This window comes from Plectropomus leopardus, chromosome 2, assembly GCF_026936395.1.
Source record: "Plectropomus leopardus strain MGB_pleo_1.0 chromosome 2, ASM2693639v1, whole genome shotgun sequence".
NCBI lineage: Eukaryota > Metazoa > Chordata > Actinopteri > Perciformes > Serranidae > Plectropomus > Plectropomus leopardus.
In genome coordinates, this window is record NC_142177.1 from 18,198,252 (window position 1) to 18,216,127 (window position 17,876).

Consider the following 17,876-nt stretch of genomic DNA (forward strand, 5'->3'; position numbering starts at 1 on the left):
TGCATGTGCTGTTTAACAGGCAGCTGAAATGTAGGACTCGTTTCGATTGCCAAGTTACTTTTTGGCTTGCATTTAACTTCTACTGTAATATGAGTTTGTACTTAAATGTTGCACATAATACCACAACCCTAAGATTTTTGAATGTCCAGTTTCTTAAGCAGTGGTTACTTCACAATGCTTTGTCTCTGTACTCAGATTTGCAGTCATGTATGATCTGTGTGGCACGACGCATCATTGCAGTGGAGAGGACAGAGAGATTTAGCACACGACATGAACTGTCTGGTAAGTTTAATTTGTGACATATCTAATAGATGCAGGTGTATTCATTTTGTGTACATGTTACATGACCTTTTGGAATGTTTGTTAGCCTCACTGACTTAAAAAAAACCTTAGTCAAACCAGATTAGGTTGTATATGTTGTGATTGATGGAATTAGTTGGTGTTGTGTACTTCTTAAAAAAATCAACTATAAAATTCCCCACTTATACTCATTACTTGTGCTGTTAAGACTATGTAACTTTCAAGCTATGTCACTTGATATTTAAAGATGTACATCTTAGATTCTTAATTCACAGCATTATGCATATACACAACATCTAAGCTTCATCACTAACCATTATCTTTTGTGTCATCCCAATGGTGCATCTTCTTTTGCAGGTAAAATGATTGAAATTGAACAGAACACCTCTCTTCACACCACAATGCGTCCAGGGTGGGAGGACCTAGTGAGACGCTGTCTGCAGATGTTCCTAAATCGAAGTGAAGGACAACCGTGGTCTTACAAACGACACTATCAAGATGGTACATATTTCTGCACTTCCTAACTTTTAACCTGTAATCACCTAGAATGAAATCATGGTCACAGACTTTGGCAAAGTTGTGATCCCTTATTATGGACGCCAGGAGGGCAGGTGTGAGCATTGTCAAAAAGAATACAGCAATCACAAAAGTATACAAGGAATGCAGCAGAACACAAGTCACCTCATAAACATGTTTGGTATGTGCGACATGGCCCATGCTAGATGAATAAGAGGCTCAGACTATTAACGAGTCATCTCCAGTACAGCAGGAGACATTACCAGATTTGTAAGACACAATGACGTATAAAAAGGGTTGGGTATCATTTAAAAAGTTACGATACCAGCACCAACACCAATACTCTTAAAGTGATACCAATACAAATAGAGTACTTCTTTATATACCTTTTTTTTAAATGCTACCAGATGCCACAGGTGTGTAGTATAGCCATATTTTCAAACATTTTGGTGGCATCTCGGCACACTGAACTGCCAACGCCAATAGATACATCACGCACGCGCTGTATCTCTGTTTTGTTTTGTATTGTTTCGTTTCGCTGTCTTTAGTTTCATTGTATGTGTCATAGTTTGCCTCTCTTGACTGCTTGTATGTTGTTGTGCTTGTTTTCACTTGTTTTGTTGTCACTGCATTTCACAATTAAACAAAAAAAAAAAACATGGAGCACGACCTCACCACCTCACAGACTATATGGGTAGAAGCTACAGCAGAAGTGTGCCCACCATATGTTGCAGTAAAAGGAAGAACACTTGCAGTAAATGGTTGCGAGCGAAACCATACAAATAGTCTTATTTTTTTTTCTATACAAAAGTTTTTTGTACTTCTTTGTACTTGGTTGTTTGGCTAATTCCTTGGTATTAAGTACCGATACCTACCCCTGATAATAACACACATGTATCTGTTGGGTGGTATAAAGAAAACATATTTTTTAAAATATATATATATATTCAATTTTCAGTACTGTTGTAACTAGTGTGTAATGTAAGAGTCTCTGTGGTTTGGAGTTTTGTTCCATCTGTCTTCTTCTTACTCAACTAACAGACGGCAGCTGCTGATCCTCTTTGATGACTTAAGACAGCTGTAATTGCCATATTAATACAGTCAGCTTTAGATGAAAAGGTTGCAGATAGTAAACACTGGAAGGCTTTTAATTGTGGAGAATTCTACATGGAAGTTTTATGTTACCAGTGTTGGCAACTGAAGGCTGAGCAATATTTTTTAGCATGCCTTTGTGTCATGTGGAAAAAAGATCTGTGTTGTGACCACATCACAGGTTCTGACTATTCCCAGCTTTCACATTACAGAACTTCATTATATACTGTATCAACTGTGTGGAAATACAGCTAAAGTTCCTCCCACAAACTTTGACAGTTGTTTAGAAATCTTTTTTGTTGTTAGTGTGCGAATGCTTTGTCATGTTATTAGCTCTTTTGAGGTTTTTAACTCCTCTTTTTTTCTACTCTAGCTTTCCACAATGGCCATGCAGAGACACCACTTTACCGCTTCTCGCTCTCTGATGGCACCCCAGTCACAGCTCAGACAAGGAGTGACCTCTGCAGGAATCCCAACACCAATGAACCACACTCTTTTCTGTCCACACACTTGCTACAAAGGTACAAATGCTTTCACAATTGCAACGAGCAAAAAAAAAGTTCCCTCCTGAATTTGATGATTGCCAGACTATGTTTATGCGCTGATTTTTTTCTGTTTTCATTTGTTGTAATTGTATTCCCTTCTAGGGAACCTAATGGTTATCGTGGAAACCAGGGTGGTGGTATGAGGTCCCAAAACATGGGAGTGAATAACCCGAACCAACAGATGAACATGGGCTCAGGAGGGGGAATGGGCATGAACAGAGGCTACAGCATGGCTGAACAGGGCAACATGCCACAAAGAGGAGTGCCTCCGTACACTGGGGGCAACCGCATGAATCCCATGAACCAGATGAATCAAATGAATCAGATGAATCCTATGCATCAGATGAATCAAATGAATTCCATGCATCAGATGAACAACATGGGTCAAATGAATCAGATGAATCAAATGAATTCCATGCATCCAATGAACTCCCCCATGAACTCCATGAACCAGATGGGGCCCATGAATCAGATGGGCCACCATGGCATGCATCAGCAGCAGCACCAACATCAGCAGATGGGTCAGTTTCATGGAGGGGGAGGCGGACCTGCAAGTGGAGGGTACGGGATGGGAATGACCAGCCCACCTCAGGCCAGTCCAGGGATAAATGGCCCCCCACACAATGTTATGGGTTCACCCAGAGTCCGAGGAAGCCCCAAGATGGGTGCCAGCCCCTTTTCTCCTGGAGGTAGGAACGAAACTTTGTAGAACTCTTAAAAAATTTCGATTACATGTAAAAAGACTTCTTAACTCACAGTTTTTGTGATTGTGCAGTGCCCGTTATGAACATGGCTGTTTGGAACAGATTGATTGTTTTGCCTGTGGTATTGCTGCTTGCAGCTTTCTCCAGAATCACTCAAACAATCAACTTCAGACTCCACATTGCACTTCTTTGGGTCCTGAGCAACACAGCTAGGCCCCAAACAGCTATGATCTTTAGATGTGAAAAATATTGAACTCACTGTACCCCAACATAAAGTACAAAAGGTCCTATTAAAACACTTGTGTGTGAAACTCATTGGTATACTTTTTACTGTACTCCTTTAGAGCAAAACACTGTACTACTACATATATCTGATAGAGACATGCTACTGGTTATGGTAGCTACAAACCAATTGAAATACACTTAGTGGAGGTAGTCATTTCCAAAGAGGGTGTTTTCTTGCTTGCTTTGGCATAACCACTGCAGTTTTAAAGTAGATCATGGGTTTAATTAGCCAAGGTTTTTCGCTGGCGGTAAAGTTATTAGTGTTCTAGGTATGGCAAAGAGAAACTCACCAAGGATCAGCTACTTGCAGCTAGAAACATGATGTAATCCTTTCAGTAAGACATGCTCATTTAGACTGCAGAACCCTGAAGTCTCACCCCCACCGCTGCACAGAGCCACAGAGGCTGTTTGCATTTTTTTCTTAAAATATTTTTAATATTGAAAATGTCCCGTCATGTCCTTGAGTCCCCAGCAATACACCCATCAAGTGTTAAGTAGATCCGATGTAATGTTCTCGAGGCACACAGACAGACTCACAGAGTTTCTTTATTGTGTGGTAAGATTAACTTAATGGATGGATGACATGTCTCTGGTTGTGTCAATTGCAGGTATGAACTCTCCTATGAGCTCAGGTCATCCAGGAAACTCTGGAGGTGGAGGAGGAGGCACTACTTTCTCCAGCAGCTCCTTGAATGCCCTCCAAGCCATTAGTGAGGGAGTGGGCAACCCGATGCCCTCCCCTCTCACTTCTCCTCCACCTCACAAGCCTGACAGCTCCCCGAGCATCAACTCCACCAACCAGGCACCAGGGGGAGCCTGTAAACCAAACCTCCCAGCCTACTCTGACTCCAAGAGCCCAGGCAGCTCACTGGGGGCCGGGGGAGAGCAGCAGTCTCAGCAGCATCCACACACCCCAACAAGCGAGGGCCCTCCTGACAAGCCAGACAGCCAGGCCAGCAGAGAGGCGGGTCCAAACGGGGGAGAACCCAACCGACGAGTCCCTGACACCAAGTGCCACAAGAAGCTTCTGCAGCTCCTTACCTCCCCTACAGATGAGCTGGTGCCACCTAATCACACACCAAGCTCTGGGCCCAGTTCCACGCCTGACGCTAAAGACGGAATGGCCGGCGTCACCAGCCCGTCCTCGTCAACAGGAGTGTCCTCCTCCACGGGGGGGAATCATGGCGCTGTGTCCTCCTCTGGCGGCACAGGACATTTATCGAGTCAGTCACTGCAGGAGAAGCACAAGATCCTCCACAAGCTCCTGCAGAATGGCAACACTCCTGACGATGTGGCTCGCATCACAGCTGAGGCCACTGGGAAAAGCAGCGTAGACACAGGGCTACCGGAGCCTGTGGCCCCTGGAGGGGTCAGGGGATCAGAACCTAAACAGGAGCAGCACAGTCCGAAGAAGGAGAAGCCCCACGCCCTCCTGCACTACCTCCTCAATAAGGATGACTCGAAAGAAGGCGGTGATATCAAGCCAAAGCTGGAGGAGCTGGAGGGGAGAGGAGCTCAGGGGGCGGGGGTCACCAGCTCTGACCCCCACTGCATGGATGGGAAGGTCAAGTTGGAGCCATCTGATGAGGTAAAGCTCTTGCCTATATTTATATTTTGTTCAACTTGATTTATGTTGCAGGACATGACAGGTTGAGTGAGTGTTGCTTGACAGAAAGTAAAGAGCCACATATTTTCTATAAATGCTTGGGAAAAGATTTCTGTCATCTCCATGCTAATCAGATGCTATCCACCAGCCCCAATGGTATATATATATATGTGTGTGTGTTTGTGTATATATATATATATATATATTCCTAGCACACCTGTCTGTTATGTATCTAGAATTGTACTACTTTGTATCGTTTTGCATTTTGATCGAGAGATGTGAGTTATTCAATTAGTTGTTTTCTTAGTAGAAGTCTCTTCAGACTTCTAATTAGGTGGTCAGTGCATCCTTTGAATCAAATGTCCAATCAATGTCCAGTGTCCAACAAATTTGGTGCATGGATGATGAGATGCACTGTCTGTATTTTCGGATGTCTGTCAACCATTTTGATGATGTGGTCAACCAGATTTGGACCTATGATGCTCAGACTGGGATACACGAAACTCCAGTAGATGTGTCAGAGAGGCCCACCGTGATGACCCAGTCACATTGTGTGACTAAATACTACAGTGTCGGTGCCATAACAAAATTTTCCAGGTGCACGACATGAAAGGAAAGTGTCAAGTGGCACAGTTTTCAGTATATTTTTTCAAGCAACACTCATCAAAAGTGTCAAGTTCCCTCCAGGAAATCAGGCTTAAGATGTACTTTAAAATTCTTAGAACGACCTTTTTGTCTCATCATTCTCGTGTCTCGATTACTCAGGCAGAGACCCTGGAGACAATTCTGGGAGTCCCAAGAAACAACTCTGGCTTCTACCCTGAACCAGACTCCAGAGCAGGAAAGGAAGTGGGAAACAAGCAGGGAAATATGCCTGACAGTTTACATGGTAAGTCATGTCAGTCTGTTGGTGTATCATGATCAGATCTAGCTGGACAGCAAAAGGTTCTTGCTTAATGTTGAAAAACACAGAAGAGTATGCAATACTAAGACACACACACACACTGGTCATAGCTACCTTGGCATATAGGCTGTCAGTTACTAACCAAAAGTTTGATTTGTGTGTGTTTCAGATGGCGAGAGAGGCCCAATGCCTCCAGCTCAGCGTAGTGCCTATCAGAGAGCCTTGTCCATGGATGCAAAGCCCATGGGTGGAGAGGTAGCAGTAGGAGGTGGCCTGGCCGGGAGACGGAATGTCCCCTGTCCCTCGTTGGTGAAACAGGAGAAGATGGACGCTCCGATCCGACCTGGGCTCGTTCCGAATGGCTTTCCAGGGGGCATGAGTGTGTGTCCACCACGGGGCAATCCAACAAGTAACTTAAACACTTACTTCTTAGCATGACCAAGACAGCCTGGCTTTCTATGACGACTTGGGTCCTGCACAGTAGACATTATGGGGATATCCATCAATAACTTTATTTGTCCCGAGTTGGGCAGAGGCACGCAATACAACACTAATACCAACAAAACATAACTACGGATAACTAAGAAGCTTTTGGTCCAGTATTCACAATGTTGCTAAGCTCATTAGCAAACTTACACTCTATGTTTATGTTCTGTGTTGATCAGGAGGGATGGGCAGAGGTATGGGAATGCCTCAGCGGCCTCCTATGTCAGCGCCAGGGGACTGGGGGATGCCGAGGGCCAGCGGCAGCCCTGTGGGTGGACCAGGACATCCTGGCATGGGTCGCTCTGGTCCAATGGGAGGACCCATGATCAACCGGTCCAACAGTGTACCTGGAAAGAACAGGTCTATGCTGCAGCAGCAACTCATGGATATGGGTATGTCACATGCTGTGTATAAAACTAAGTAGTGAATGTTTGGTGCTTGTACTTAGTCAGTATTTAATTTAATTAAGAAATTTAAATATTAGAAATGAAACCCTTTTCTGGGGAATTGACTGGTGGATTATTTGACTCAACATTGATGTGTACAAGCACAAAATGTTATTTTTTTGCCATCACTCCTAAATCGAAATCATAACTACTAAGCTGTTTACATGGCTCATGAAAATTAATGTTCCACTAATATTTCTGTTTACAAGCAGCCATGCATACTCAGATTAACATGCTCTAACATGTCAATTACTGTGTCAAAATATGGAAAAGTGGAATAACCGGAGCCGCTTCAGGCACCTTCTTGAAATTTTGGGGCTGCAATATTTGCGCATGTTCAAAAAACTTTTGATATCTGAGTCTTTCATAAATTGTAAAAAAGTAGGCTTGTTTCCCTCTGACCAGAAATGTGGGCTTTTCTTTTGGGTTTGCATCTCTATCCAACAGCCTTGCAAACTATGGGAAAGTTGGTTTGTGTACAGTGCATCCATGACAACATACAAAGATGACAGTAAACAGACAAGAGGCTGTGTGTTGCAAACTGTGGTAAAAACCCCAGTTGAGACATATTTTGAATGCGCTGTGTACATGTCCAATGAATGCTCCCAAAATTTTGAATAACATCGGCATATCTCACATCTTTATCAAAAAATGCTTCATTCAGAATAAGGCCTAATTCAGAATATGAAAACAGAATAAGCTGTTGACATGACTTGCATCAAATTCATTTTATCGTCACATTTAGAATAATAGTGGATTAGCAGTATGTATGTAAACGTAGTCACTGTTTCCACGCTATATTGATCATACACTACACTTTTTCTCCTCTACAGGTACCAATGAAGCCAATATGGGCATGAGCCCATTTGGTGGACATGGGCACCCACCTCAATCCCCTTCCTGGCCAGACTCTGGAATGGGAATGGACAGACCGCAGAGTAACACAAACAGGTTAACTTCTTGCACAACCTCATGCCTCTTATTTAAAGAGATCTTAAATTCAGAAGATGGCGTTAATAGTGTCTTTGATTGCCGTTTACTCTTTAAATTATTTATTTAAATGATATATTTATATCATTTCTTGTGTTAGGGACCAGTTTGGGCACCCTCTGGAGGAGCTGCTGGGGCCCCTAGTCAACAGCGAGGGGCCGAGTGATGAGCGGGCACTACTCGATCAGCTGGACTCTTTGCTCAATACCACTGATGTCATTGCTCTGCAGGAGATAGACCGAGCCCTAGGCATCCCTGAAATAGTAGGCCAGGTACAAGACTCACTCAATGTTTAAGGGTCATTTTATTGTCATTCTGTACATGTTGACACATGAAAAGAACAAAACTTGTGTTTCAGGTTCAGCAGCGTATGATAAAGTGACAGTATTACAAAAGGCTTCATTGACTCATGGTCTATAACCGCTTATCCCAGTTGTCATTGGGCGAGAGCCGGGGTACACCCTGCACAGGTTGCCAGACTTATCGTAGGGCTGACACTTAGAGACAGATAACCACTCATGCTCACATTCACACCTACAGCCCATCTAGAGTCACCAGTAAACATAAACTCAAAGTCTTTGGCACGTGGGGGGAAGCCAGAGAACCTTCAGAAAAACCATGCAGACATTGGGAGAACATGTCAACATGTCCCCCCACCCAAAGTCTGAAGCTGGTGCCCTCTTGCTGTGAGGCGACAGTGCTAACCACTACACCACCATGCCACCCCACAAAAGTCTTAAATATCTAGAACTTCATAATAATAAGTAAATAAAATTAGAATAACATTATACCTGAGATTTATATCAAAATAATGTTAAGAAGGCCTATAATATGAGAAAGCAATGTAATAAAAAAAACATAGCAGCAAGTTAAAAAAAGAAATAACAGAGCAGCACCATAGCAGTAGCAGCACCCCCATATACTTAAAACTGGAGACCATTTCCACAGCTGTTCCTCTGATGCAGACAAGCTGTGGGGGTGACCTCTCCTGCTAAAGTCCACAACCATCTCCTTTGTCTTCCTCACATTGATGCAGAGGTTATTTACTCTGCACCAGTCTTCTGGTTTTTCCACCTCCTGTCTGTACTCGTCATTGTGGGAGATCAGTCCCTCCACAGCTGTGTCATCTGCAAACTTTACAATGTGACGGCTCGGGTACATCTACTGTACCCGAGCCGTCACATTGTAAAGTTTGCAGAACTTTACAATGGGCTCAGGACACATACCGGGTGGGAGCCAGTGTTAAGAGTGATGGAGAAGTATGAGACGCCACAGAATCTGTGGACTGTTTGTCAAAAAGTCTGGGCCCAGTTTCAGAGTGATGGTTACAGTCCAAGCAGCAGCAGTTTGTGGTTGATCATGTTAATGGCAGAACTGAAGTTCAGGAAGAGCAGACATAGGAATCCCTGCTCTCCAGATCGGTGAGAGCCGAGTGGATGACAGATGAAACTGCATCAGATATAGAACAGTTCATCCTGTAGACATACTGATAGGGGTCCAAGTTGATGTTGATGGTGTCTTTTATGCCGGCCATAACCAGCCGTTCAAAGAATTCCATAAATATCGGGATGAGAGCCACTGGACGATAAGTAGTTCATGCATGTCACTGCTGAGTTTTGGGCAGGGGGATGATGGTAGAGAGGCATATCAGCATGACAGCTTGGGAGATTGCGGTGTTTAAGATGTCAGTCAGTACCCCTGAGAGTTCTTGAGCACAGTCTCTCAGAACCCATCCCGGGATGTTGTCCGGGCCTGCTGCTTTGCACGGGTTGACTCAGCAGCGACCTCCTCACATCCTCGGGGGACACACTGAGAGGAAGCTCACCTGGTGCTGGGAGAAGTGTTGGAAACCTCAATGCGGGCATAGACTGTGTTCAGGCCATCAGGGAGAGACGGGTCACTGGGTCATTCCGCATCTCTCTTGTTGTAGTCAGTGATGGTCTTGTTAGCCTTTAACCTGGCGAGCAGGCTGGCCTGCTTATCCCTCTTCTGCCTCCATGCACACCACTTTCCCCTTAGCTTGTGTCTTTTGCTCTTCCAGCCCACTGTCCTCAGGAGCATCAGTCTGCCCAACGCTGCTTTAGGGATCACTATGTTGGGATCAGTGAGTTGAAGAACTTCAGATGAACTTTACTTCTCCATATACTTTCCCATGTTAGTGGAAGGATTTACTAATACGCTGGTCACCATGAACGTAGCAAAACATGAACTATCCTTTTAATATACACAGTGTATCATATATTCCTTTTTGTTAACAGAAAATGGTAACATGTGACCATAGTTTTCCTGAAACCAAATCAGTTTGTTTCTCTCCCAATTCAAGTTTATATTGAGTTGAGGATTAATTTATATTAGCTAATTAGACAATTGTGTTTAATGTGATTTAAATTTGGGCTTTCAATCCCCAACTAAATGCTACCTTGTCAGTGTTTTATAGCTTCTTGTTGTGCAGGTGTTTATGTCTGTGCTCTGACAGTTGTTTAATTACATAAATACTCTTATCCAGCTTTGTGTTGGTATTGCAGTAAAGTTAAGATTACATGCAACTTCTCTGTACCCCAGACGCAGGGACCTGAAGGCAACCAGCAGGGCCCGGACCGAGGTCAGGGTCAGCGCCCGCCATCAGAGCCTTTTCCAGGGCCGGACTCCTCTTTAGGCATGGACCAGAAACCCATGTATAACCAGGGCTACCCTGGACCGCCAGGGCCCTCCTCTATGGGCATGCAGCCCAGTTATAGCGGCAACACGATGCAAGGACAGTCTTCTGGAGGCTTTAATCCCATGATGAATCAAGTGGGCCAGACAGGAGGCTTCCCTGGCATGGCAGGAATGGGGGGCATGGGCAACCCCCGCGCAAACATGATGCGACCTCGCATGATGACTGCCACCAAGCCTCTCCGACTGCAGCTGCAGCAGAGACTGCAGGGACAGCAGGTGATCACACACACAGATATCAATAGTGTTATATTAAAATACAGCAGGTCATTTTGTGCATGTCGATAATAGTGAACATAAATAATGATTTCAAAAAAAATAGCTGGTATATATACATATTTAATTGTCTTTCGTTTTCTTGGAATACTGATTGATGAAACTTAAACCTGGAAGAGTCATATTCAGTTCACCAGAAAATTCTATTAATTCTTTATTATAGTTTAATTTATCATTACCTTATTTATTGCAGTATAACTTGGGGAGAAATGTATCCCACTCACCTCCATAAGCTTAATGTTCTACAAAAAAGGTTTTGCAGAATTTCCACACTTAACAGTAGGGCAGAACACTCAGCCCTTCTCTTCAATTGGCTCAGTCTTTTTTACCAAAATAAATATCAAAAACTTATTTTCATTTATACGCTTTCCGTGACTTGTTTTGTAAGTATTTTTTCAACTCAACTGTGATGTGCATAACTATAACAGGGAGACACGCAAAAGGGTTACACCTCCCATTGTTTTCGTTCTGGGCTATATGAATTCTGTTGCAGGAGGTCTCAGCTGTGGAAAAGTTATATTCAAACTGCATTCCAGTCTGTCTCACTTAAGAGCTTAAAAAATAGGCTTAGGTCCTGTCTGATTAACCAAACTGTTGAAACTAATCATATTAGACTTTTTTAAACCTACTCTCATTCTCTCTCATTAAAAATAGTGTCTGAAAATAAGTATGCTTTTGTACATACACGCTTTCAAACACTTTAAACATACACACACACACACACACAGACAGTCAATCCTACAAATACACATTCCCACTTCATTATTTTATTTTGTAATAGCTTTTGGTTGATTTACTTCATTTATGTTTGCTTATAGACTTTGTTATGCTATGTTATGTTTACTTTTCTTGATTAAACAACATTTGTATTTATTTTTGATTTTAGATTTTTGTTGTTTTGTGTTCAAAACAAATTCAAATTATTATCTTGAATCATCTGGCAGTTTATGAACCAGACCCGACAAGGCATGAAGATGGAACATGCTCCCGGAGGAAACCCTGCAATGCATTCAGGCATGCAGCCTGGCATGCAACCTGGGATGCAGCCTGGCATGCAACAGGGCATGCAGCCTGCAGCCATGGGGGGTCAGGTATGTGGTCAGCACTTCTTTACATCGAATGCAGTGCTCATTTACTTGCCACTTTCTTATCAAGAGCCATCTCAAGAATTAAATACCATACTGTCACACTCTGACCTAGAAAAATTCATTCACACATTCATCTTCTCCAGACTCGATTACTGTAACTCCCTCCTCTCAATCAATCAAAAATAGCTCTCCCACCTCCAACCAGTTCAGAACACAGCAGCTCAGCTTCTCACAGGTTTTAACAGACGACATCACATCTTCCCGATCCTGGCTTCTTTTCGTTGGCTCCCTGTTCATTTTAGAATTGATTTTAAGATTTTACAGACCACTTTTAAAGCTCGTCTGGGTCTGGCCCTAAGCTTCATAACAGAAATGTTGTTCCCATGTGAGCCAACTCGCAGCCTTAGATCCTCAGGTTAGGCTCCTTTGACCGTTCCAAAGTTGACGTTTAAATCTAAAGGTGACTGTGTCTTTACCATCAGGGCCCCTCAGCTTTTGAATGACCTGCCTGAGGAGATAAGGCTCTCAAAACCAGTGACTTCTTTTAAATCACTTCTTAAAACCCATTTTTATAGACTGGCCTTTATGTGATGTTGTTGTGTTTTTCTTCTGTTATTAATAATTATATTATTATCAGTGTTCTATGTTTACTGCCTTTATCATGTTACTGTATTTTTCAAATGCGTCTGTCTCCAATCTCCTGTTTATTCTACCTTAACTCTTGTCTGGCCCTTGATTTGCATTATTGTCTAACTTCTATTGTTATATTGCGTCTGGGGTTTATTCGCTCTGCTTTGATTTGTTTGTCAAGGTACTTTGTAAACTGTGTTGCTAAAAGTGCTATATAAATAACCTTATTTTGATTATTATTAATAATCATAATAATGTCAGTCATTTGTAGAATTAAGGTTTAAGTATTTGTTTGTTGTTTGTTTGCAGCCTGGCTTCCTGAACGCCCAGATGATTGCTCAGCGCAACAGAGAGATGATGACCATGCAGATGAGGAGGCAGCGGATGATGATGCTGATGCAGCAGCAGCAGCAGCAGCAGCAGCAGCAACAGCAGGGGCAGGGGCAAGGGGCAGCAAGAGGCTTCAGCCCTCCTCCAAATGTCACTGCACCAGGAGGCATGGACAGCCCCATGGGAGGCCCCCCTATGAACCAACCTGGACAGCAGGGCTTCAACTATGGAGGTAACTATGGTGAGTTGACTAATACAGCGCTCTGTATTGGCTCGTCCTGAGGGGTATTCAGGTTTTACACTCATCACTGTTCTCATGTTGTTGTACTTGCAGGCATGAGCCAGCAGGGGGACCCATCATTCATGGCTCCAGGTAGCAGTCCACCAGCAAACATGATGCAAGGACGAATGGGAGGTCCTCCTCAGAACAACATGATGCAGGGGATGCAGGGCAACCCACAGGGAGGGCCCATGTACCCATCTGGAGACATGAAAGGCTGGCCACAGGGCGGCATGCCACGCAACAAGTATGTAGTGTCAGGCTTCCTAGTCTAAAATCAGGCTTCTTTAAGTTAAATTGTTTAGAATAACCACTTATTCAAGTGTTGGTTTGTAGTTAAATTACCACCAAAAATCCTTCTCCTTGTGTGATATTTCTATAAGTTATAGAGATAAATGACTTGTTTCAAAACGTCTGTTATTTTTCTGGTTTTCCAGCACATACCCGCAGCAACAGTTTCCTCAGCAGGGCAACCAGGGCCAGTTTGGACCCATGATGATGAACAACTCCATGGGTGGACCTGGGCCTGTCAGCGGGGCCGGTGCAGGACAGATGGGCCAAATGCCAGGACAGAGGCAAGGCCAGATGCAGGGCCAGATGCAGGGCCAGATGCAAGGTCAGATGGGCATGAACCCCATGGGAATGGGCAGAATGCCGATGGGACCTGATCAGGTAGGTTATATAATGACACATAGGAGTTAAGTGGCTTAACACGAGGGTCAGCTAGGGTTCCCATGGTCCTGTAATGCATGGAGAGTAATTAAAAATTGAAATTGAAAATGAATGGAATTAGAAAACAACTGTTTTTCAGGTCTGGAAATGGTTTAGATTTATCAAAGTTTTGATCATATATTGTTTTGACTGTTTTTTATGGTTGTCCAATAATAAGATGATTGGTGGTTAGATCCCCAACTTCACTTGTCTGCATGTTGGAAGTATCCTTGGGCAAGATACTGAACCGCAAGTTGCTCCTGAGTGCATGTGTGAATGTCTAAACTATATAGCATCCCATTCCATGTTAGTGGAAAAGGGGTTACACTTTAGATATCATGGACATGGCAAAGGAAAATTCAGAACCTGTAGGAGAGTTCACAAATCTTACTTTTTTTTTTCTCTCTGTAGAAGTATTGCTGAAGACCTACGGCTGACAGTAGAATCTGGCGCCTTTCAGCTGTGGCGGAGTGGCTTGAATCCCCAGAAAAGCTGGACCTACACACACACAAACACACATGTGGGAGTTTTCAGCAAAAAACATGATGCAGGACACTCGGCAAAACATGCTGCTCATCCTGGAAGAAGTGGACTACAAGGACAAACCCAAAATATCAGTGTATGTGGATGAGCGCTTGTTTGTGTGTGTTGATGTGAGTGACGTGGGGCTGTCGGGCAGCGTCACGGCCAGGCTGCAGAACGGGACTATGGTACAACGAGCTGTGGCTGCACTTTACCTGGAGGCCTCTGTGTGGAACAACGATCGATGCAATATTTCCTCATCATTACAGCCTTACTAGAGATTCAATGCCTTCACAACAATGAGTTTCTTTCTTTTTTTTGTTTTTTCTTTTGTTTCTTACTCTTTGGGTGCGCCTCATTCTTGAAGTCATTGAAAGCTATAAGCACAGTTTACTCTGTTATGCAGATTGGAGCAATAACTCTTGCCTCTATGCTTTAGACTGTAACTGAGCATCATAACACCTGTTATAAGCAAACAAATGGTACTGCAGTATTAGATGTCTCAAATGTCTTCTGTGAATATGAATTGTAAATACAAAATATATCAAACATGCTTTTTAAAGGCCCATTATTGCACAAAGTATGAGACCTGGTTGTATTTTTGTGTCCCATAGGTCATTACTGATTTGGTTGATTTGCTTTTTATTTTTTAATGCCCTTGCAAATATTGCAAGTGTGTTTGGGGTTTCCCTCCCTCCTTTGTCATTTTCCGAATGCTGTATTTTTTTTTTTTTTAATTTTCAGATAACTCATGTATTTCATGTTTTGGCGAGGCACTTTTACTTGTGACGAGGATCTGATGAGTTGAAGGTTTGAGCTTTCACACTGTCAGAGGTTTTATTGGAAAGTGGCAGAAGTGAACTCTGTCAGGACTGTCGATTTTATAAAATAGGATTTTGTTAATGGGAGCTGTACGGGTTTTGTCTGCCGTACAGTGAACTCCTCCTTGTACCAACAAGTCCTTGCAGTGTTCTCCCCCTCCCACCAGTTATGTGTCAAGTGTATTCTTATTTACACCATCTTATTTTGACTGTTATTATCAACTCGCTGAATCTACCTTCTCAACATGCGCAATCCAAAGATATTTTTCCACATCTCTGTATAGTTTCTGAGCTCTCTGGTGTACATTTTTTATGATATGCGTTATATTAGTCTGATGGTAAATGGGTACATATCACAGATCTGTAACATTTGATGGTTTTGTACTGTAAGCATAAGGAGCATGGGGCTAAGTTGTTCCACAGTGGGAGGCTGTCAGTGCGAAGAGGACTGGAAACTCTGAATCCCAGGGCAGAATGTTTCTACATCCAGAAAAAAACAAAGCATGTTTTGCTGTGAAAGAGAAATGCCAATGGAATGAAATCCTCTTCAAGACATATCAATATCTCTTCTATATTTCAGGAAAATGACTTAATTTTATGTCCAGATTTTGTTACTTCAGGAAACAGAAACTTTGTAGTTTGAATGAAGTGCAAAAAGAGGCAAGAGATCATTTGGTTTGTTTTTGTTTTTCTTTGTTTGGAGGTAAGATAAGCTGTCATTTTACAGTATGTATATTACAGATTTTTTTTCTGTTGATGTTGATATTGATGTAAATACAAATTTCTATTTAAACACTTTTGACTCCGGTTTTCTGGATAATCTTCTCTGATTATCTTCTGATGTTGACTGCAATTTCCTCAGTCTGACTCTAGTAACAGTAAATATCAGCCAGTCTGTTGCACTGACGAAATAATCACTTTGATCAAACAAAGCTGATGAGGCTGCTGCTGTCAGGTTATAGCACAATGCTCATGCAGAATTTATCCATTCCTGCCTTCAGATCAGAAAGAAAACTGTTTTAATTAGATTTGTTGGACCCTGCTAATTATATTGGAGAGTAGAAAACTTCAATTCAATTGCCTATTTAAGCTTCCATATAGCCCAAACAGTGTGTGATGCATTAACTCCTAACAGTTTTCACACAGGCACAAGTGTCCTGTATTGGAGAGTAGTGATTGAAACAGATATAAATAGAGATGTGATACACTGAGTCAAAGTAGTAGAAAAAGATTGGGATCTTTTACTTAAGGAAATTCAGCGGCACCACACATTAAAAATACTCCATATTAAGTCCTGTATACCTGTCCTGTGTCCTGTATACAAAATTCAACATAAGTTAAAGTACAGTGTTCTTAGCAATTATTAAACAGTTAGTTACCAAACAATTTGGTCTAGAGACATAGAATAGAATAGAATAGAATAGAATAGAAAAGAAATAAATACTTAATTAATCCCGTGAAGGAAAATTGTTTTTTACAGCAGCAAAAATAAAATAAAATAAAATAAAATAATGATAATAAAGATATGTACCGTATGTACAGAAGACAAACAAACAAAAAAAACAAAAGGATCAAAAAGAGCAATAAAAAAGAAAAAAACGTTCCACAAGTGTTGATTTAAAGTACGACATCACTTGGACTTTTAACTCTTCACATATCACTCCTTAACCGCTGTTAAACGTTAAAGAGGCCTACATTAACGGTCGGGAGTTATCCAACATCACTGTAGACAGAAATGTAAGACTGATCTGGAGGTCTGCTGTGTGTCCCTCTGGAGTTGCCATATCTGAGGTAAAAAAACTAATGGGGGACACCTTCCACTCTTTTCTAGGCTCGTGCGCGTGCGGGAGTTGGAGCTGTCACACCGTCTTCCCTCCCGTTTATTGTTTTATTAGTTATCAAGTTAGGCGAACTCAGGGTGCTCGGTTACATTGGTGGCAGCGGTTCACTTCAACAAGCCGCTGTGAGGACTTTTCTGTGGACGTGTGGAGCCGTTAGCCGTGCTGTTGTTTTTAGCTTAGCCGCTTCAGTATAGCTAGCTGGCTAACATGGCGCTTCAGGACTGTGGATAATAAAGTTATGAAGATGTGGTGCGGAGAGGAGGACCCTTTTAAACCGGCACGAGGATGTTTGACAGTCTCGCCCGGCAGAGTCTCTAAGGTTGACCTGTCCTCTCTGTTCACTGGTGACAGGAACCAGTTTCCTCGGCTATGTGAGACAGCTGGCAGCGGCGGAGACTGCAGCTCCGAGCCGGTGAGGATTCCTCATACTGGCCTCGGTAAGTCAAGAGAGACACACAACTTATTTCACCGTAAACACAGATAATTGTCCATGATACTAAGCAGCTGCCCTGCATATAACATGTAGACATAACTAACACAAAGTAGCAGCCTCTTTGTAGGAAAAAAAGTTTTGTGTTGCTAGGCAACACCTGTCACTTCCAGCCATTGGAACTATTTGTGTCTGCAGAGCCAAAAAAAAAAAAAAAAAAATTAACAATCGTTGTTGCTGTTGCACTGTATACCATTAAGGTCATAATAATATACCGTCCGCTCCTCCTCTCATAAAAAAACCTGGATGGTCAATCTGCAGACATATTGAGATCATTAGCTTGTGATTCCAAAACGTC

At 42.6% G+C, this 17,876-nt stretch overlaps 1 protein-coding gene across 3 annotated transcripts in view; it reads left to right on the top strand.

The window, feature by feature from the left end:
- The window catches only part of ncoa3 (nuclear receptor coactivator 3), a 41,654-nt gene extending 25,612 nt beyond the window's left edge, over nucleotides 1-16,042 (top strand). For 2 of the 3 annotated variants that reach the window (XM_088086905.1, XM_088086911.1), the window contains exons 8-23: nucleotides 196-282; nucleotides 658-801; nucleotides 2,282-2,429; nucleotides 2,556-3,142; nucleotides 4,051-5,030; nucleotides 5,814-5,937; nucleotides 6,122-6,361; nucleotides 6,618-6,830; nucleotides 7,718-7,835; nucleotides 7,975-8,146; nucleotides 10,437-10,808; nucleotides 11,810-11,956; nucleotides 12,893-13,154; nucleotides 13,248-13,440; nucleotides 13,631-13,865; nucleotides 14,316-16,042. In XM_088086905.1, the coding sequence (XP_087943031.1) occupies nucleotides 196-282; nucleotides 658-801; nucleotides 2,282-2,429; nucleotides 2,556-3,142; nucleotides 4,051-5,030; nucleotides 5,814-5,937; nucleotides 6,122-6,361; nucleotides 6,618-6,830; nucleotides 7,718-7,835; nucleotides 7,975-8,146; nucleotides 10,437-10,808; nucleotides 11,810-11,956; nucleotides 12,893-13,154; nucleotides 13,248-13,440; nucleotides 13,631-13,865; nucleotides 14,316-14,327 (4,034 nt within the window). In that variant the 3' untranslated portion in view covers nucleotides 14,328-16,042. The remainder of the gene's footprint in view (nucleotides 1-195; nucleotides 283-657; nucleotides 802-2,281; nucleotides 2,430-2,555; nucleotides 3,143-4,050; nucleotides 5,031-5,813; nucleotides 5,938-6,121; nucleotides 6,362-6,617; nucleotides 6,831-7,717; nucleotides 7,836-7,974; nucleotides 8,147-10,436; nucleotides 10,809-11,809; nucleotides 11,957-12,892; nucleotides 13,155-13,247; nucleotides 13,441-13,630; nucleotides 13,866-14,315) is intronic. The other variant, XM_088086921.1, reaches the window with a different exon arrangement.
- Nucleotides 16,043-17,876: the final 1,834 nt, after the last annotated feature.